General features: G+C 42.2%; 1 protein-coding gene across 1 annotated transcript; it reads right to left on the bottom strand.

Moving 5' to 3' along the window:
- Positions 1 to 4546: 4546 nt before the first annotated feature.
- On the bottom strand, positions 4547 to 9586 carry FZD8 (frizzled class receptor 8). The gene has a single exon (XM_032237813.1). It carries the CDS (start codon positions 9169 to 9171, stop codon positions 7096 to 7098), a length of 2076 nt encoding a protein of 691 aa, XP_032093704.1. The 5' UTR covers positions 9172 to 9586; the 3' UTR covers positions 4547 to 7095.
- Between the last annotated feature and the right edge of the window lie 12131 nt (positions 9587 to 21717).

Genomic DNA, 21717 nt, shown 5'->3' with positions numbered 1-21717 from the left:
CCTTTAACCTGCTATCCTCCAAGCATATGACAACAAATCCTATTCTTCTGAGCTCCAATCGAGGATTAAATAAAATGGCTGTACAAGATTCTGTCGCCCCCTGGTGGTGCTTTTTGGACATGGCTGGTGTTACACTGTCACGGTTAACACTTTTTGAACCTTGATGCTACATTGCTTTTTCTTTTGTTTCCTTGCACAAGCTACCGTATTTTTGGAATATAAGAGACACCTGAGTATAGGATGCAGCAAGGTTTTGAAGAGAATTTTTTTTAAAAAATGTTTTGCACTTTTCAAACTTCCCAAAAATGGAGCGTTTTTCATGAAAACGGGCCCGTTTTGTTTTGTTTTTCAAAAAAGGGGCATGAATAGCCTTTCAGAAGCTTATAGTGGTGCTGGGGATGGGGGGGGGGCAAAAACCAGGCCATTTTTCACTCATTTTTGCCCTCCCCAACCCCCAGGAGCTATCTGAAAGCCTTCTAAAAGCTATGCATGGACATTTTGGTGAAGGGGGTGGGGTTTCAGGAGGCAAAAAATGCTGTATTCAGTGTATAATATGCAGCCAGATTTTCAGCCTCTTTTTTGAGGGAAAAAGGTGTGTCTTATACTCTGAAAAATACGGCAATCATCTGCTACTATTTGTTGCTATTTGACTCAGAGCCCACTTTTCTTTCCAAAGTTGAAGGTAGCATCGATTCCCCTCATCTTCCCATCAACCACCCTACAGTATAGCTTGAGCTGAAAGAATAACAACTGGCCCTAAACAATCCAGAAAGTTTTCTGGTTAAGGATAGTCTTGCGTTCTAGTCTGGCACCTTAACCCCACATCCTATACCAAGATGACTCTTATATTGAGAACTCCAAGTTTGATCAGATTCTGCTTATGGCAATCCGTTCCCATCTGGTCCACATTTGCGGTTGGTCAATTTATGAAGGCCTAAAGCAATGTTTCTCAACATTCGCTGGCTGGGGAATTCTGGGAGTTGAAGTCCGGACATCTTCAAGTTGCTAAGGTTGAGAAACACTGGCCTAAAGAGATCTTGAAAAACTGCAGTCACATCTACTGAGTAAATGCTGAAGGGAAGGTTAACTTGGAGGAAGATGAGGCCATCTAGAGGCAATGAGGTGCCATTTTCAAATACTTGCTTTATAGTTTTTACAGATTGTTAAGAGAACAAGCCTTCCCTACTCTGTTTTTTTTTTGCATTGTGGTGTGCATCTTATGATATAGATTTATGAGAACCCAAGTGTAATATCTGGAGAACACACATACAGAGAGAAAGAAAGACACACACACACACACAGAGGGATAGGGGCAGAGAGATAGACAGAGAGAGGGAGGAAGGGAGAGAGAGAGAACACTGGCAAAGAATTAAGAACTTTCTGCATTACAAATTGTTTGAGTGTCATTCAGCCTGAAGTCAAGATGTTATTGATTTGGGAGGATAAAAAGAAATATATAAATAGTGTTAGTTCATAAGGCTGCTATCTGTAATTTTTACTAAATATGCATGGTATGTATGAGTTTTTTAAATTTTAAACTGCGGTCTGCCAATGTTTATACATTTTGTGGAATATCCACATGTAGACGTGATGTTTTGCAAACAGATTAAAGAAAATCGCTGCATATTTTTTTTTAGCATAAACATGGAGATATTTCCCCCGTTAAAAAAAAAGCACATTGCTGCATTGTTTCTATTTGCATTTGTCTGAGGTCTGTCCTATTGGAATTTAAGGAATATAGTCAAGGCCAATAAATGCTGCCAACGGAGCCAAAATGTCAATAAGCACATTCTTCATTTGGCAGTTTTTGTCTCTCTCTAGCACATTTTTATCAAGAAGTATCCTTTGAAGTTTGAAGATGAAAAGATGGTAGGCGCTCTATTTTAATCTTTAGAGAAGATATATAGGTACTAAAAACAAGAAAGCTGAAAAGTATAATGAGCTATTCAATATTTGCTACTTGAGGAATGTGAGGTATTAGTCCAACAGTTTTGTGTGTGTGTGTGTGTTTTGCTTCACAAGATTTTTCGGAAGTGTTTTGTCTTTGCCTTTGTCTTCCTAAGACTGAAAAAAAAATCCTGATCCAGGGTCAATCACTGGCTTTGTGCCTAAAGTGGGACTAGAATTCACCATCTCCCAGTTTCTAACCTGGTACTTTAGCGAAAACTCTACACCATCCTGGCCTAATATCAAGCAGTATAATGTCAAAATTATCCTATGATTTTGGAAGTCATTTTTCTTACGTTGCAGTCTCAAATGAAGAATAGGGAACCTGTAGCTCTCCAGATGCTGCTGAACTTCACCTCCTAGGAGATGCAGCCATATTGCCACTAGTGAGTGACATTGTGAACTTAGCAACATCTGGAGCACCAAACCCCCCACACTTCTCCTGAAGATAGACTGCCACATGGTCTTCCATGTGAATTGGCTCATAATTCATAGATTCTTCTGCTAGAATATCCTTGGCCAATTTTACCTGAGATATGGGAGTTGAGGTCAAAGAAGTATGAGGCAGATTGTAATAGTTGCACACTCCTTTAATTTACATATAAACTTCACTGTATGCATAAAGCACATAACTGCTTCAATCCCATTGAGATACAAAACCATCCCTGTCATATTTAACAGATTTAACAGATTTACAGAGTTGGAAGGGACCTTGTAGGTCATCTAGTCCAACCCCCCAGCCAAGCAGGAGACCTTACACCATTTCTGACAAATGGCAGTCCAATGTCTTCTTGAAAGCCTCCAGCGATGAAGCTCCCACAACTTCTGAAGGCAAGCTGTTCCATTGGTTGATTGTTCTGTCAGAAAGTTCCTTGTAGTTTCGAGTTGAATCTCTCCTTGGTCAGTTTCCATCCATTATTCCTTGTCTGGCCTTTGGGTGCTTTGGAAAATAGCTTGATCCCTTCCTCTCTGTGGCAGCTTCTCAAATATTGGAACACTGCAATCATGTCTCCCCTTTCTTCACTTGGCTAGCCATGCCCAGTTCCTGTAACCATTCTTCATATATATGATATAAAATTAATACAAACACAACTGACAAATGTGGATGTTGAGAATCCGTTGTGAGGTTTAGCACCTGGACATAGCAAAATACACCTAGATAATCAAAAGAGATTATCTGCTATTAGATTCTTGTCATCCTCCTACACTAACAAATGTAGGAAATTCATCTTGCACCAAAATAAAAGTCCAGATACTTGTTTCTATATGAAGATGCTAAGTACAGTAGTCCCTAAAATGCTCAATGCCTAAGCCAAACATATTTAATATTCCAATCAAAGTAAGTGTATATAGTTTAAATTAGTAAAATTAAACTATTAGAATGCAAGTTAGAATTGTTAATTTTCTTTCTGGCCAGTAGGTGGCAGTCATCCCTAACTTTTCAAAAAGCCTTTTCCCACCATTAGTATGCAATTGTATTGCCCATATACTGGATTTTAAAAAAAGAATTCTGCTTTAACTATTATTTGAACCTTCTGTTCCTAATGAACCAGCCCAATTTCTTTTGAGCAACCTTTTTTTGGGAGACATTCATTTTATTACATTATCAGTAATTTATTACATTTTATAATTCTTCCCGTTTCATTTGTATTCTTTCTCTACGGTGAAGAAAAAGGATAAACGCACAAACAACAGCCATTCTAAGAACTACATTTGTGAACATTTCAGAATTTGTCCAAAAATGTTTATTTTCTAGTCCTTTGCCTCTTTACATTGTGCACTAAAAATATTGAAAATATTCTTTGGCAAAGTAGTTCTAATTTGCTGTAAAACAATATCCTCTAGGGCTAATTATTCTCTTGACAAGTCAAAACAGCCTCTCTCTGACTTGTCTTTTGCTGATTCTGCGGATTTTATTGGAGCAGGTTTTGTCCGGCTTCAACAGCTGAAATCACAAAAGAGATAAAAGGAAACAAACACAATAAGTCATCTTGAAAAGCACAGAAAGAGGAAGTTAACTTCCCACTTGAGTTCTCCTTCAGTACGGCAGGTTTTTTTAAAAAAAGTTTATGTGGGTGCGAGTGTGACAAAAAAAATAATAATTCACGATTTCAAAGCTCCTTAAGTTTATTTCCTTCAAGTTCTAGAAGGAAAAAGTAGAAGGGGCATCCTTAGTTGTCAACACTCAATACATTAATGGATATATGTCATTTCTTACCAATAATTACTTACTTCCCATTTGTTTGTTCAAATTTTATGGGCACCCATCTCAAACAATGACTCTAGACAGCTTTTAATCTGCATATAGAAATAGCAAGCCCAACTCTGCTTAGCTTTAAACAGTAAAACTGGCCACTCTTGATGTTAAAAGCACTAGAATTACCCCCTTCATTAATTTAGAGATGGGAGAAATGCTGCCTTCCAGACTTTACAGATTTAAATGCCATAACCCCTCATCATTGGCATGATGGCAGAGTCCTGGGAAACAGTTTCAGAAGTTTTTGAAGTTCAGTAGCTATTTTGAGATTGGTAATTTTCCTTTTCTGTAATCTCTACTGCTCCACGTACCCCTTTGTCCAATTTCTGATTCTTCTACTAAGCAAACTGGCAGCCCAGGTCCTGAGCTACCGAAGTCTTGCCTGTGTCTGTAATCTGCTTACCTAGATTGCTTCCTCCCCCCTCCCCACCACCACAGCAACCACTATCCATTCAAAGCAACCCAAAATGCATCATCACATCAAACTAGGGTTTAAAACGTATGTGTACAGAGGGGCAAGAGAGAAGAGTGGCAGGAACCTTAAAAGCTTATTTAAGCAAAGCAAAACAAAAACAAAACAAAAGGGCCTGTTTGGAAGCAGCTTTGTCCATGAAGCACCAGTTAGTGTGAGTGGAGAATTCAGAAATATAATTGGTCTGCAAAAAATGCTTTAAACAGGAGCGATTCTAAGTAGAGTATGGGCCACCTGTAGGGCATTTAGAAATTTCTCTCTCATCCCACCCCTCCCCACAATACTCTAACCTTGGCTCTACATGCCTTTAGTCTGATTAACAAAGCTAGGAAGAAAACTGGTTAAAAGGCTGTTCTTTTCCTCTGGATTCACTAACTGTTACAAGTCTCCCCCCCCCTTTTTTTTTTTTTTAAAAAAAAGCCTTACATTCTTTTAATTGAAGAACTTTTGAAGCTCCATGGTGGCAAATTGGTCTAACAAGAGGAACTGGGCAGTAGAAAGAATTTTCTAAAGAAAGAAACCCCAGAACCCGCTATACAAGACATTTATAGACAAGAGATCAAAGTTTTGTGGGTTTTTTTTTAATTGTCTCTAAAGGAGCTGAGATCCCTATAGATTAACTTTATTCATTGAGTTCTGTTTAAAAGAGATGCTCTGAGTTATTGGGATAGACAGGTAAAAAGTTCATCTGTTGTTGTAAAGCAGTCTGCTAATTCTACTTCCCACTTCAATCAATGAATGCTCGCCTTGATGGGGGGGTGGGGGTGGGGGTGACATACACCTTCATTTCCCAGACCATTTGATGTCTATGGAAGCTCATGTGATCTTTATAAACACGTCTACAGAATCCCATCAATAAAAGCCCCCAGTTTTCAGCTTATTTTCCCATCACTTTTAAACTTTTCTCAGCTTTGGCCTGCTGAACAGCAAGTACAAGCAAGCAATGGCAACCCATAGAAAGGATAACAACAATTCTCCCACACTGGCAGATGTCACAATAAAGTTGTGGGACGGAAATGCTATTGTTCTGATTACTGTGGGATAAAGCAAGAATTCCTGAACAAGACGACCCCAAAGCCTTTGTCCCAAATAAATTTCATTCCCAATCAAGATGCTAACTGGGAATTATAGCACATCCCACAATATATGGAGAAACCAGCCACTTTTGCAGGCCCAGATTATAGGCAGATCATCATGGAGAAAATGTGGCTACTAAGAGTGACATTGACTTGAGGATAAACTAATTAACCCAACACTTAGAATCAACACCTTAAGAGATGTAGTCCTGTCTCACTTTGCTCTATGATGTGGTCAAAAGCCATTGCTTTAATAACTTCTTCTGGACTCTGTTCAGTTACCAACAAAGGATAATATTGGTAGTCCAGTGTTGAAATGAGCACTGATGATGTAACCCAGTTTGGTAATGGAACGTCTGCAAGAAAACAACCAAATTCAGACAGCACCAAAGTCCCTTCTGTGTCCAGTTAATTTCAAAAAGGTGGGGGGTGTCAAGAATTCTTGACTATGTATCTTTAGGATTCCAGTAACTACTTTTTTCCAGCCAACATCACCAACAAGCCAAGAATGTTGATAGCTGGACACTGAGGATCAAGTACTGAAAATGCCTCTGTGCATTCTACTGAGATACGTTAGCACATTTATTTAAGCAGTACTGTATGGGAACCTCAGTATTTCTCAAAAGTCAAGAATTAGGAATAACTAGGACAGCAACAAGGGGGCAATTGCCCCTTCCCAAACAAATCATTTGACATGATTTTATTGACAAAATAGAATACTCAAACTTTTCACTCTTAGGCAAGAGCAGTGGTGGCAAGCCTCTAAATTTTTTTCATTAAACAAAAGAAATTTACAGACTGTATAGCATTTGGAATATATACATATCTTACACATTTTGTACAAGGTACCAATAATTATATAAATACATCCTTTAACATAATAAACCCGTATTTACTGGGGGAAGGGTGTACAATTAAGACATGATTTGAGCACATGATTTTAAGGCATCTGCCAGTTTTGTGGTTGTTGGCATTAAAAAAAGGGGGGGAGGGGGAAATTCTTGAGGGACTCCTCTACCCCTGGAGGTCAATTAGCGAGACATCCCTTCACATTGTATCAAGACCTTTGAGGGATGGAGGGAAAGAGCAGAGAAGTCCTACTGGGCCAAAAAGGGGCTTGTGCTGGCTGAAGACAAATAAGGCAATTCTTGTCTTCAGAAAATTCTTATACCAACAACACAGAAACATGCAGCTTTTGACATGGAAGGATTGACTGACAAGGAATGGAGGAAGAGACAGGAGGACAATGGGCTGGCAACATGGGCCTCTGGAACTGTCCTGCTCCTGGGGAAGCTTCTTCCCAAAGAGAGATGTGCAGCATCCCTCCATTCCAACTCCAGATTTTACACCTGGGACAAAGGCATTTGTTTGGGGTAGGAAACCGAACTGGCTGTGCCAGACCTCCAAGTCAAACCAGTGCTGACATCGCTGTACATCGACCCCCCTCCACCCCCCAGTCCTCCCACAGCGGCAGCAGACCCTATGCCACCACCTCCCCCCCTGGCTCCAATACTCCCCACCACGGCAACTGCGGTCCCTTTGCTGGCCCAGCAGCAGCGGGTGCAGAGCGATTTCCAGGACTCCAGCGTCTTTCCGGACCAGACCCAAACCCCCGAGGTGATGCCAACCACCAGGCACATGAAGTACTTGAGCATAAAAACCGCGTAGTCTGGTCGGCGGGCTTGGTCCGGCTCTTGGTCCCGCAGGCAGGGACAGTTGTGGGTGGCTTCCCAGTGGGGGCGGTTGTGCTGCTCGTAGAAAAGGCAGGCCACCACGCTGGCGGCAGGCACCGTGTAGAGCACCGTGAAGAGGCCCAGCCGGATCATGAGCTTCTCCAGCTTGTGCGTCTTGGTGGGACCCCCTTGCTGCTTGATGACACTCCGGATGCGGAAGAGCGAGACGAACCCGGCCAGCAGGAACATGGAGCCAATGGCCAGGTAGATGAGCAAAGGGGCCAGCACAAAGCCTCGCAGGTTCTCCAGGCTCTGGTTGCCCACGTAACAGATTCCAGCCACGGGATCCCCATCCACAGAACTGAGAGCCAGCACAGCAATGGACTTGATGCTGGGAAGCAACCAAGCCGCGAGGTGGAAGTACTGAGCGTAACTCGCAATGGCCTCGTTGCCCCACTTCATGCCTGCCGCCAGGAACCAGGTGAGGGACAGGATAACCCACCAGATGGAGCTGGCCATGCCAAAGAAGTAGACCAAAAGGAAGACGATGGTGCACAGAGCCGGGCCCGTGCTTTCGTACCGCACGTGCTCAGCCACCGCCAAGTCGGGCTGTAGCTCCGCGGCTCCGCCGGCAGCTCCGCGGCCGCCCACGGCTGCGGCGGCCGCCCCCGCAGCGCCTCCAGCGGGGCCCGCCGGCCCAGCTCCCGCGGCTGCCGCCGCCGCCGCTGCTCCGCCGCTGCAAGCCACTTTTTCGTGGCCGGCGACCAGGCGCACCAAATAGCCCAGCGAGACGAAGAGGTAGCAGGCGGCCAGGAAGATGATGGGTCGCTCCGGGTACTTGAAACGCTCCATGTCGATCAGGAAGGTGGAGACGGTGGCGAAGGTGGAGATGAAGCACAGGATGGACCACAGGCCGATCCAGAAGGCGGTGAACGCGCGCTCGTCCGGGCTGAAGTAAGGGTTGTGGCACGGCAGGGCGCAGTTGGCGATCTGGCCCGTCTTGACCCGGTTGTAAAGCGGGTGGCGCTCGCTGGACACCGACACCATCGGCGCCCGGCACTGGCAGCCCGGCTCGCAGGGGGTTGGAGGGCGGCTTTTGCGGAGCGGAGGATCCGCGGCGGACGGAGGCGGCACCACAGCCCCGGAGCCCCTGCCCGACCCGCCTCCCGCCGGCTTTCGGTGCGGCGGCTTGGGCTGAGGCTGCGGCGCGGCGGTGGCGACGTCGGTGTGGTTATAGTCCATACAAAGCATGTCCTGGTTGCCTTGCTCGGGCAGGCGGTCGCAGCGCATGCGGTCCGGCCAGGCGAAGCCGTACTGGCGCATGAGGGGCGCGCAACCGGCCTTGGCCCGCTCGCAGACGCTGCGGCAGGGCGGCAGCGGCTTCTTGTAGTTCTCCAGGCAGATGGGCGTGTACATGCTGCACAGGAAAAAGCGCAGGTCCGCCGAACACTGGATCTCCACCAGGGGCCAGAACTGGTGGACCTCCAGCCCCGCCTCGTCCTGCGTGTCGTGGTTGAACTGGTTGGGCATGTAGGTGTAGTTGTAGCCGATGCCTTTGCACAGGGGCACGGTGATGTCCTGGCAGGACAGCTCCTTGGCGGACGAAGAGCCGGCTGCTGCTGCTGCCGCCGCTGCCGCCGCGGCGGCGGCGGCAGCGGCGCAGGTCGGTTGCTTTTGCAGCGGCGGCCAGGCAGGCAGGAAGAGCGCCAGAAAAGCGACGGTCAACAGGTAAGAGCGGGGCTCCATGCTCGGGAAAGTAAGTCCGCCCTCCGACCCGGAGGGTGAGTGAACGAAGCGGCGTCGGCGTCGGCTCCTCAGCTGCGGTTGCGCTGGGCAGCTAGGCTCCGGTCTTCCTGAAGCTCATCTCGCTTCCCCTCGCTGCCGAGTTGGGATGAGAGACGCGGCGCTTGCTGCTGCTGCGGCTTCTTCGTCTCTGGCTGGTTTTCTCAACTTTCCCTTCAGCCGCGGGGTGTCAGAGATGGCTGGGAGACCCCCCGAAGATGCAGCAGCCCCTCGGTCGCTCCCGCCAGACCGAAAGCTTGGCTGTCCTTCGAAGCGGATTGCGCTTGTGGCGCGCCGGAGAAGCGACGCCACCTGAGAAGCTCGGTGAACAAGAGCAGCGCCGCCGTCCCCCAGTCGACCAACTTCTGGTTCTCTTCAGCTCCAGCAGCGGTGGATGCGCTCTCAGACTATTTAAAGCCGAGGCAATCAGGCCCCGCCCCGCCTGTCCCAGCTACCTATCACGAGGGCTCCGGGCGGAGATCCTAGACCCCGGCTAAGCCCTTTCGCTTAAGGTGGATCGGCCTCGGCCCCAGGATTGGCCGCAAGCCGATCGCTTCTGGCCCTTTAAAAGAGTCGCGGCGTGGGATGCGTGCCCGTGCGTCGGGTTTTTTGTTTTTTGTTTTTTTAAAAAACTTCTCAGGTGTAAATGGCTTACTTGACACTTGGGCAGGTAAGTTCTCCAATGAACGAATAAAGGCGCGTGACACCCGGGCTCCCGAGAGTTGATTTAATCAACTAATTCTCCGTTTTCTGTGCCGAGTGTGAAGACCTTTTGTAAAGTTTTAACTTCACAGCCATAAGCTGGATGACTGACTGAATCTCCATAAGGCGTTTCTAGGCATCTCATTAAACCAAGCGGTGTTCTCACCCCCCCCCCTTCTCTTTTCCGTCCCTCCCCTATTTTATTCCTGGATATGTTGGATTTCTGACAGGCTGGATCCAAACACCCGAAATAGCAGTTTCTATTTATTAAACTGATTTTTAAGACTGCCTGACTCCAAGAAGACTGTTTTACAATATTTATCTAAAAATGTTAAAATATATATACCACACACCCACCCCAAAATGTTCCAAACAATTATGATTGTAAGATGTAAGATGCCAGGCATATTGTTTTAATGATAACATTCCCCCCCCCCCCACCTTTCAAATTGCTCAGTGTCACCTTTTCTGGAAACTCTTGCACAGTCTCTCTCTTAATAGGGAGTTTCCCCTGGATTTCAGTCCAGCACACCGATTTTGGAAATTCCAAACATCTGGAACGCAACAGGTTTGGGGGGGGGGAACAAACCATGATTTTAGTGCCAAGGGGATTTCCCCAATTTCCAGAACTGGAATTCAGAATAACTCAGAAAAAGCTGCTCCCATCTTTCTAGTTGTAAATAATTTCCCTAAGTTGCTCAGAGGCTGCTTTGGAAACCTGGGCCAGAATCTGCATACGATAACGACATTAAATAAGGTAAACCTCATAACTTGTGTGATAGACATTTAACTTCCCCAAAAGACCATGGGTGGTTAGATGCAGAGAGGTCTTCATATCTGAGATATATCTCATTGAAATCAGTGGTGTTTGAGGTAGTTATGAGTGATCTTGTTGACTGGTAAGTTTTAATAAGTGTTTGGTGGAAGCCTCTATCAAAATAAACAGGACTAATTGTACTTGTCATAAGATAATGCCATCAATCCCATTTCCCCTCATGGTAAGCTCATTAAGAAGGCGGCAATCCCATTTATTTGAATGGCACTTATCTCCACTTAGTTTAAAACCGAAATTTACACAGCAGCCTTCCTAAAATTCATGATATCCTACAATATACAAGATTTAAGTCCCATCACCACAGCGGCTATGCTGGTGAGGATTGTAGAAGCTGAGATCCAGCACGCTGCATGTTCCTCCAATTATGATTCTCCCCCTACTCTCAAGAAAGCCTGTATAAATCACATGATAAACGCACAAACTAAACTGTATTTGTCTAGCTGCCAATTCTCCATCCATCTGCATGGCTGAGTTTCAGCATGCAAAGCGGGTTATGTGGTTCCAGTTGTTTATTGTACAAATTTGTGGGTTGAGGAAAGGGTTTATTAAAACGAGAAATTAAAGTTTCAGCTTTGCCTTCTCCAACTCCATGCTCTTGCTTCCAGTCTGGCTCCCTAGTGAACTTTGCATCTGACAGCTGCCTCATCCAGTCAGGATGTAACTGGATCCTCCATTCTGCTTTGGCTCCGACTTCAGGGCCAGGATCTATAGTGTTCCTTTCTCCAGCTGTTGCTACCAAAGGTTTTACTCCTAGTCTCAAGAGAGGGGTGGGGGGAGAAAGAACATGGCACTTCAATCATTTTCTCCAACTTGCTGCTCTCTGAAAGCAGGGGTTTCCAACCTTGACACCGATAGAAGTTGTGGACTTCAAGTCTCAAGTCTTAAAAAGTTGCCAAGGTTGGAGGCCCATGTACCAATGCATTTAACTCCATCCGAGACAAAAGGAGTTAATATTCTTCCAACCGGAAAGTTAAGTTGGGAAATCCATTAAAGCAAAAACACTTAACAAATCTTCATCTGGTTTCAGATTTGGTATTTGGAAATGTATAAATCTGCTTAGAATATGACTGGATTCAATTAGGTGACAGTCTCCTAGTGAAATTCTAAAATAAACAAAAATTGAACAGATTATTATCTGGAAGGGTGATGAAAATTTAAATACGCATTATATTTATCAGTTACTAATCACATTTAATTGTAGGATGTGTGGGCATGTTTTGAGAAGAAGATATGAGCAAGGATGAAAACAGACTATGTGTTAAAAAATTAGGGCGACAAGCAGGGAGCAATTTTAAAAAAAACTGTTGCAATTCTATATACTTTACAAAACCAGTTAAACTCAGTGGGACTTAAGAGACATAAGATTGCATTGTTAATACATCCATTTTCCTGAAATGTTAGCCAACCAAAGATAACTGTGGTTGGAACTAACAAGCTTACACAGAGCTTACAACAAGTCTATTTACAATGTTTACTTAAAGAAATATGCAATTCTATATGTAACGGCTTTTCAAAATAAAGTATTCATGAACTGATGAAAAACAATGATTGCCCACTGGTCCTATGCAATGCATACATTGAATTTATTTATGTAGCACATTGTACTCCAATTTACTTATTGGAATAGATGTGTTTATGCCACACAACCACCACGTTGCAGGAAAGCAACCCACATTTTTATTCACAATGTTCTATGAAATCAACCATTCATGAGATGGATGGCAAGTAATTGCAACAGGGTTTGAATTACAATAGAAGAAATGGCAGTATGGTCTAGTGGTTAAAAAACCAAGGCTAGAAGCCAGGAGATTTTGAATTCTTCTAAGAAACTATGAATTCTAGTCCCACCTTAGCCATGATAGCCAACTGAATGATGTTGGGCCAATCATCATAGCTTCTAGTCTCACCGTAGCCATGAAGGAAGGCTGGGTGACTTTGAGCCAATCACATTTCTTTCGGCTAAACTTCCTTCACAGAGTTGCTGTTTTGGGGAAAATAGGAGGAGAAAGGAGTATTAGGTATGGTGGCCACCTTGAATTATTTGTAAAAATAATAAAAGTGGAATAAGTAAATAAATAAATAAAAAAGGGATTGCATGGTAAGGGGGAGATTGGTTTGTGGCTCATGAGTTTCATTGCTTTAATGAAAATTAAAGCTTTAAAGAATTAAACTTTTCCTTTATTTTTATTTTTTCGTGTAAGAATTCAGTCTTCCCTTTTCAAATTGGGAGAACTCTAGAGCCTTCCTGTTATATCACCTGGAGGTAAAACCATCTTTTCTTCTGCTGGGACAACATAAATGACTAGGTAAGCAAAATATTAGGCACCTTGGATATAATCTGAGTAGTTAACATTGCCCTTTTCACAATGGCATAGGAGGAAGCAATTCAACATCTCAATTCTCATCTGTGCCAGACAAACTATTGCTTGTTTTTACATGAGCCTGTTAAGGCATTTCTTAAAGATGCTAAGCTCAGTAATGAGGATCTTGGTTATCATTTCCAATCAACACAGGAAGAAAACTGATCACACCAACCCTTGTGCCTTGATGTGGATTAGAGAATTTAGCCAGTCTGGCAGATAGTTTGCTTTAGGTGTGTGTGTGTGTGTGTGTGTGTGTGTGTGTCTGTGTGTGTGATATTTTGAATTAAAGATGACATGCAATCTAAGAGGTATGTTCTATTCATTTTTTTTGAAAAAAGTTTTTTATTTTTATTTCTCATTTATACGTTCACAAATATACAATTTAATAACTATTATTAATAATGTGTAATATCTTTTAAAATTTATAACAATTTTTCTCCCCCTACAATTAACAATATAACCGAGATTGCTTTTCTACCATCCCATACACCCGTCTTATTTTACAACAACCCTACTTCTTCCTTCTTTCCTTCCCTCCCTCCTTCCTCTCTCCTTCTCTCCTTTCTTCTTTCCTCCTCTCTTTTCCCTTCTCTATTTCCCCTTCCTCTTCACCACTCCTCCACTCTTCTTCCCTTTCTTATCCTCTCTTCTACTCTTACTTCCTCCCCATTTCTTCCTCTCCTTTTCCCTTTCTTCTTTCCCCCTCTTTTCTCTTCCCCTCTTCCTACCTTTCTCTCTACTTCTCTCTCCATTCCCTCTTTCCATTGTTGTGTTTGTATATTTTCCTCTTCAATCTGGTGTATTTTAGGATGGTGTTCTAACAAACCTGGTTCTGTATTTACATAACAATGTTAAAATCCCTCTCCCACAATTTATTTTCAATTTAATAGTTACACATACATCATCATTTAAACGTATACTTGTATATTAAGGTATGTTCTGTTCATATGGTTCACATGTATATCGAACTTTGCAAGGCTAAAAGGTTATTGCATATGCTATTGGACATAACAAACTAACAGACTTGCCCTCAGAACAGATACGGAGTCTTAATATAATTGAGGAAAAGCTCAGGACTATTTAAGAGTATAGAAAGAATCCATCTTTTCTATCTTTTACAAGTTTCTGGGAATGGAGAAATTATAGCAAAATACTTTTGAAGACTAAGGGGAAAATATTTGTAGCTCAAGCTTGAAATGAGGGGTCCTTGTTGCTCTCTGAGCTTGCTTGTTTTCTTGCAAACGTTTCATTACCCAAACTAGGTAACATCACCAATGCTGGTCACTATCACTGATAAATGTTACTTAGTTTGGGTAATGAAACCTTTGCAAGCAAACAAGCAAACTCAGAGAGCACCAAGGGCCCGCTACTTTTGAAGAAGATGTCTGAAGCCATCAGAGAACCTTTTTTTGACTATAATCTTTAAAAAATGAACTGGTACACTGCCCATAATCTGGAGAAAAATGAACAGAGTCCCATATTAAAAACAAGGTTAATTTATATTGAGCAATTAACAGAATGTGAAGCAGTTGGTCTGAAGGCACTCTGGAAAAACAAGCTTTCATTACTAGGAGCCAGGTTAGTCAAAAGAAGGCTGCATTGGTCCAGTTTTATTTATTTTTATTACAATCTGTTTGTTTATTTATTTGCTAGATTTATACATTGCCTTTCCTTAAGGAGTTTATTCCCTCTTCTAGTTTTCCCCCCAGCAACCATTCGGTGAGGCCCAAATTCACCCAGAAGATGCTCCTGGATCTTGACTCCCTCTGATCGTAATCCAATACTTTAATCCGCCCTGAGTCCCTCGGGAATAGGGCGGCATACAAGTATAATAAACATACAATCACCATACTGTATTGGCTGTCTAATCTAGTAGTGACAGGGAACGTAAGGCACATTCGTATTTGGTAAAAGATCTGGAGAGTTTTCTGGAAAACAAGATGGAATGGTAGTTCCTTGAAATTGCAATCGCATGAGCAGCTGAAAGGATATTTGTAAGTGGTCCTGTTTTGTCCTGGGAAGCAATAACAAGAAAGATTTTTCAGGATTCTTATCCCATAACTTTTTTATGGATGGCTTTAGAGTGGGAGAGTGTCAAACTGGTGGCCTGCAGGCTGGATGCATAACATGCTGGCCATGCCAATAATGATTTCCCTCAGACCTTTACTACCAGTTTGGGAGTGCTAGCGCACGGGGCTTCTGCGCATGCACAGGACCGGGGCAAACTGGCAGAGTACCACTTCTAGGCCATGCCCTGCCCCATTTTAGCAAAGGAGAAAAAAAGTAATGATGCGTCACGTGACAACAACGTGATGATGCGAGTTTGACACCTGTGGCTTAGGAGGATGGATTCCCCCCCCCCGATTTCCCCCCCCCCCAGGTTGGCTAATATCTTAGAAGGACAAATCACAATTCAAAATGTTCTAATCAAGTTTCAGTATTGAACCAGTAGACAGTGATCAATGGCAATAATGGAAATTTCTTGCATCTGAGTAGGGCAAATCAAATTCATAAATATAGAAATGGAATGTAAAAAGGAGTACTAATGGACCACGTGGTAAATGTAAGCAAGAGGTATGATACTGCGGCTAAATACCGGTATGCAAATGGAGGTTACATTTATAGAATCATTTTATTCAGCTTACAGATGGTGGCCAGTCCCATTGCACTGCGCACAGGTTACATTGCACATGGGACCACTGTCTACAGCACTAGGTGTGACACTTTAAAAAGAGGCCTAAAGAAACTGGAACAAGTTTGGAAGACAGCAACGATTTATGGCCAAAGATCTGAAAATATGAAGAATGATCACAGCAGATCTCTATATTTTAGCTCGGTAAAGGTAGAAATGGATAGAAAATAAGAACCCTGGTTTAAAGCAGTGTTTTTCAACCCTGGGAGTTTGAAGATGAATGGACTTGAATGAATCAACTCCCAGAATTCTCCAGCCAGGATGGAACTGATCTATTTTTGAAACTGAGAAAAGGACAGCTCAATATTATGGGGAATTCTGGAGAACAGCTTGTTAACAGCAGCTGCATTTCCCTTTGATGGAGAATCTGGGGTTGGATGGCCACCTCTCCATGGATCAATTACATGGCCTATAAAATGTTATCCAATGATAGTCATGTACTTGTCTTAACCATGGTTTGGTGCATAACTACAGTACTACTAACAATAAAAACTGGCTTCATATATTCTAGACCATAGCTTGGTTTGGGTTTAGCATAATGTTGCTCTTATCTTGGCAACTTTTGTAGGCATCAACTCCCACCCAGAACTGGGAGTTGAGATCCTTGCCTCTTAAAAGTTGCCAAGGTTGATAAACACTGATTTAACATTACATGAAGCCAGATGAACTATGGTTTATGAATTGGTGGCTGGAAAACTTACATTTTAGGAATTAAGAGCCTAGTGGAAATTCAACCCATGGCGGCTTTGCCAAATGAAGTTTAAGCAAACTTTGGGTTAGTGCATCCTATGAAAAAGAGGACGAGTCCATTGGAGTTAGGTAGCTGATAACATTCAACTAAATAGTTGCTAAATGTTATATTGAAAAAGAAACTCCTAATGGCATCGGGGAAACTGTCCGCCAGCGTATGGCATTCCCAGAGAAAATTGCCTCGGATCACAGATTCCTACATAATATATCAGCTAATGCCGAAACTGCACAAGCCACGGCAGGATGCGCGAGCCGCCTGGCTGGCAAAGGGCAGAATGTTGTTTTGGTTGAACGTTTCTCAACCTTTGGCCAGCCCTGTGACTCGCGATTCCGCGAACCTCGGGTTGCCAGCTTGACGCGCATCTCAAGCTACCTTAAACGGGCGGAGGAGCGTGGTGGTGGAAGAGAGGAGGAGGAGGAGGAGGAGAAAGAGCTAGGAAGGTCTGGCAAGAATGCGAGGAAGCCTATTCGCGCCTGTTGGGCCGTCCCAGGGGGTTGTCTTGGTTTTTTCTTTTTCTTTTCCATAGAGTGTTTATTTCTTAATTGATCTGCTGTTTCGTTTAGCGCTTGCATGGAGCTCACGCTGGGACCGTAATTATTGCCACCGCGGGAACTGGCGCTCCGCTGCGGAGCCGAGAGGGTGGCGGGGAGGGCAGGTGAAGCGGAGGTGAGGCTGCCTTTCTTTGGCGGCCGCGCGTGCGTCTATGCGGGAAAGGAAGCGGGGGAAGGAATGGGAAAAAAAAGTTTTCTGTTAATCTCTTTAAAAGAACAACGTGGCGCCAATTGCTCTTCGCGGAATTTGCTTTCTCTGCGCCCGATTTGAGTTCCCCAAGCCGGTTTTCCTTTTCCGACTGGTTGTAAGGCTGCCTGCTAGTACAAAGGGACGCACCTCCACCCAACTTTTGAGTAAAGATGCACCGGAGTAAGCTGCAGTATAATTAAGTCTTCTTCCGGTGTCTTCTAATTAAAAGGGACCCCAGCAGGTTTCTCCCCCTTCCTTCCCCTTTAAAAGCCTCGTTTCCATCCCTCGTTTTACCTTCATATTCAGGTCTTTATATTCTTATAAACCGGCCGAGTTGCAGAAAAACAGGGATGGAAAGATATGAGTTAGGTGCCCTGCTTTCTTATATGCGAAGAAGAAATAAAACTATTTCCTAAATGCCAGAGTAAGTGATTTCTTTAGATCTCTCCTTTATTATCTTTGTATAAAATTTAAGGCAGAAAACACATCTAATGGCCCCTGTTCCTATTTTCCTCACAATAATAACAACAACAACAACCCCGAGAGGTGGGTTGGATTGGGAGAGAGTGACTCCCAGGCAGCTTTCATGCCTAAGGCAGGACTAGAACTCAGAACTCACTGTCTCCTGATGATTGGCCCAAAGTCATCCAGTTGGCTTTCATGCTTAAAGTCGACTAGAATTCACAGTCTCCTGGTTCTAGCTTGGTGCCCTTCACCACTGCCATTCTGGTTCTTCTTTATTCAATCTTTATTAAGCAGAACAAAAAAAAAAGTGACTTCCAAATGTGGTATTTTTTGATGCAGTAGACTGTTTTTGCTCTCTTGCTGAATGCAATGAAAATAATGGAGTTTCCTGCTGCAACTAAATTCCATTTTCCCAGTGTCTACTCTAGACCATTGCTTAAGGATTCTGGGAATTGAAGCCAACGCATCTTAAAAGTTGTCAAATTTGCATAACACTGGCCCACATGGTGACGCTTTCCTTCCCTACATTTTCTCATCTTTATTTTCTTACCTATATTTTGTTGGGTCACATTTGTCTCCTACATTATTATGTTCGTTAATTAAACTCATTTATACCATTGCCAAATTGGCAAGTGGAGAAACCCCATGTCAGGTTGGGTTCTCCATCTAGCGGCATTAACACAAATAGATCTTTCTGTGCCAGAATTGTCAAGTATATTAAGAAATATTTGATAAGGGAATTTAATCAGGCTTAATATTACAGTTATACCTAAAGCAGGTAAAGATTAGATTCAAGTGTGCTAGTTACCATCCAATCTCGTTGATTAAGGTTGATACAAAGATTTGAATAGCACTCTTAGCAAATAGAACAAGTGACACCAGAACAACTAGACACAAGGACAGTTTTTTTTCCTGAATGCCATCACTCTGCTAAACAACTAATTCCCACAACACTGTCAAACTATTTACCAAGACTGTATTACTATTATTTTTCTCATCCGTCCTATTACCTATCTCCTCCCACTTATGACTACAACCTTGCTGCTTGTATCTTTACTATTTATATTGTTTTATTTAGTTTCCTAGAATGATTTGATTGCTTATGTAGTATCCTGTGGTTATCACTAAGTGTTATATCTTATGGTTCTTGACAAATGTGTTTTTAATGTACACTGAGAGCATATGTGTGCAAGTGGAAACACCCTGCCATTCACACACATATGCATATCAGGGTGGGCCACCAAACTGGAATGGCCTTAGACCCCTGATTTAGAACATTTCAAAGAAATGACATGTCCTAAACCATTGGTGGAATAAAGAATTAAAGGTTCCTGTATTGCTAGGCCCAGTCCAACCCCTTTAACTCCCAGAATACCCCAGTCAGTTGAGATCCACAGGTCTTAAAAGTTTCCATGATTGGACATCCCTGGCCAAGACAATTGGAGAATTGGTTGGTATTGCCCTTTCACCCAAAATGTGCATGGATAGCATTTACTATCTATGAGCATATTGACTATAGATGTAGATTTTGATTGGGCAAATGTAATGAAATATGGGGTTCATTTATACAAAGTGCAGCAGGTTAAAAGACTATATAAATGTATTAGAAAAATATACAGGTAGTCCTCAATGTATGAGAACAATTGAGCCCACAATTTATGTTGCTAAGTGAAACATTCATTGTGAGTTTTCCCCCATTTTACAATCTTTCTTGCCACAGTTGTTAAGTGAATCATTGCAGTTGTTAAGTTAATAACATGGTTGTTAAGTGAATCTGGATTCCCCATTGACTTTGCTTGTCAGAACGTCGTAAAATGGGATCACATGACCCCCCAGGACACTGCAGATGTCGTAAATATGTAAATAAGTAAAAATTCGGGACCTGAATTTTGATCCCGTGACCATAGGATGGTGCAATGGTTGTAAGTGTGAAAAATGGCCACAAGTCACTTTTTTCAGTGCCATTGCAACTTCAAACAGTTACAATGAATGGTTGTAAGTCAGGAATTTATCTGCTGTTTATCTGCTTTATACCAGGTCTTCCTCTTTCTTCTAGTTTGTACCCTACCATTGCTCCAAAAGTTCAGGCTGGAAAACATAAGGCTGCCTTCTCCAATTTTTACCCTAAACAACAACCTGAGAATTTTGGTCTGAGACACAGTGATTGTCTAAAAGTCACATGCAAAGCTGCTTATGGCAAATTGAACTGGTTCTCCTTGATCCTTGGCTGCTTCCTTATCTACTGTCTCAGTCTACTTTCCTTGAACTGGGTTGGAAAGCAGCTGCCTGGTGTCACTGCTAAATTATGTATCTTTTTCCTTTGTTGTATTCCCCCACCCCCATTTTTCCTTTTTAAAGCACTTTCTGGGTATTTTTTTCTCTTTGAATACACACACACACACACACACACACACACACACACGTGCACACAGACAGAAAAGACAAAAATCTTTCTTTATTTTTGTTCTTTCCTTCTTTCCTTCTTTCTTTCCTTCTTTCTTTCCTTCTTTCTTTCTTTCCTTCTTTCTTTCCTTCTTTCTTTCTTTCTTTCTTTCTTTCTTTCTTCTTTCTTTCTGTTTTTTTGTCATTATTTTAAATAGTATTTTTTTTAAAAAAAGAACCCTCATTCAAATGCACCCAATCCCAAAATTCATCTTACAAGAAATGCATTAATAAAATGCAATCTCTCAGTTAGAATTACTACTAGAAGGTAGTAGACTTGAAGAGCTCTGCTATAAGCCCCATTCTTCAAAAAAAAAATCTTTAATTCATAAACATTTTGAATACAATGTATTGATTGTCAGGATATACCATTTACAGTCAGAGAAAAGACAATAATAAATATTAACACATTTACCAATAACAATAATAATATATTAACACGCGTACTAATAACAATAGCAATAACTAAGTAATTTTAACTTAATCTTTTTATACTAGCTTATTTACCTTTTTGTTAATTATATTGACATGATTGTAGTTGTAAACCATCTTTATTTTTAATACATACATTCATAGTCTTTTTTCCTCTCATTTTGACCTCTCATCACTAATCGCTCATAAAATCTATTCCACAGCAAGTAATATTCTGCATCTTCTTTATGTTTTATTTTTAAAGTTAGTCTGTCCTTTTCAGTGAAATCTAAAAATTTTCAAATTACATCCCCATCCAAAAAGCTTCTTCAAGATATGTTTTGGTTGTAGAAAATGAAACTTTTAAAATCATAAAATGGAGCACACTTATTGACAAATGATGTGTGAGTTGGTTTGCAGGAGAGTTTGTTTTTAACCTAGCTGCTCTCAAGAAATGGATGAGAGAACAGGATTGAAATGCAAATGTGGGAGGGGAGATGTTTTAAACCTTAACATTGGGAGTTGTTTCAAGCCCTACCTAGGCCTCATTGGTGTCATTTAGAGATTTCTTCCAGAATCCAACTGGGAAGAGGAAGAAGGATGAATGAAAAGGATTTATGTTAGCATCCTAGCAGGGTAAAAGGGTTAAATTCTTCCCATTGTCTTATTTTTGCTTCTGTCCCCTGCCAACTTCATGATATCTGCATATATAAATGACACATTAATTGCACATATATTTAATTAAGATACTATTCACTTGACCCTAAATACTGCTAGGCTGGATTATAGGCTATTTTTTAAAAAAATTACCAGCCTTAAGTTATTAATTGCTCAATAGAAAATATTTCCGGGCCATTCCAGAGCAATTTTTGAAAAGTCTGAAATGCACATTTTTAAACATATCTTTTAGTTCATTGCTTTCATTTTCTTGAACACTTAGGATGGCATGATTATAACTTTCTCCAGGGCAGTCTTATCTAACCTAGGCTTCTGATTTTGGGAGGCATTTGAGGAAACAGTTGCAATGAAGGATAACAAGAATGATCAGGGGGATAGAAAACTAGAAAAAGCAGAAGTGATTAAAATAGATGAGTTTAGTGTTGAAAAA

Source organism: Thamnophis elegans, chromosome Z (assembly GCF_009769535.1).
Source record: "Thamnophis elegans isolate rThaEle1 chromosome Z, rThaEle1.pri, whole genome shotgun sequence".
Lineage (NCBI taxonomy): Eukaryota > Metazoa > Chordata > Lepidosauria > Squamata > Colubridae > Thamnophis > Thamnophis elegans.
The sequence above is the reverse complement of the archived record's forward strand: the minus strand, read 5'-3'. Positions and strand labels throughout refer to the sequence as shown.

Bases quoted from the DNA above. Each gene is read 5' to 3' on its own strand.
- FZD8 (XM_032237813.1), bottom strand. From the start codon at position 9,171: ATGGAGCCCCGCTCTTACCTGTTGACCGTCGCTTTTCTGGCGCTCTTC.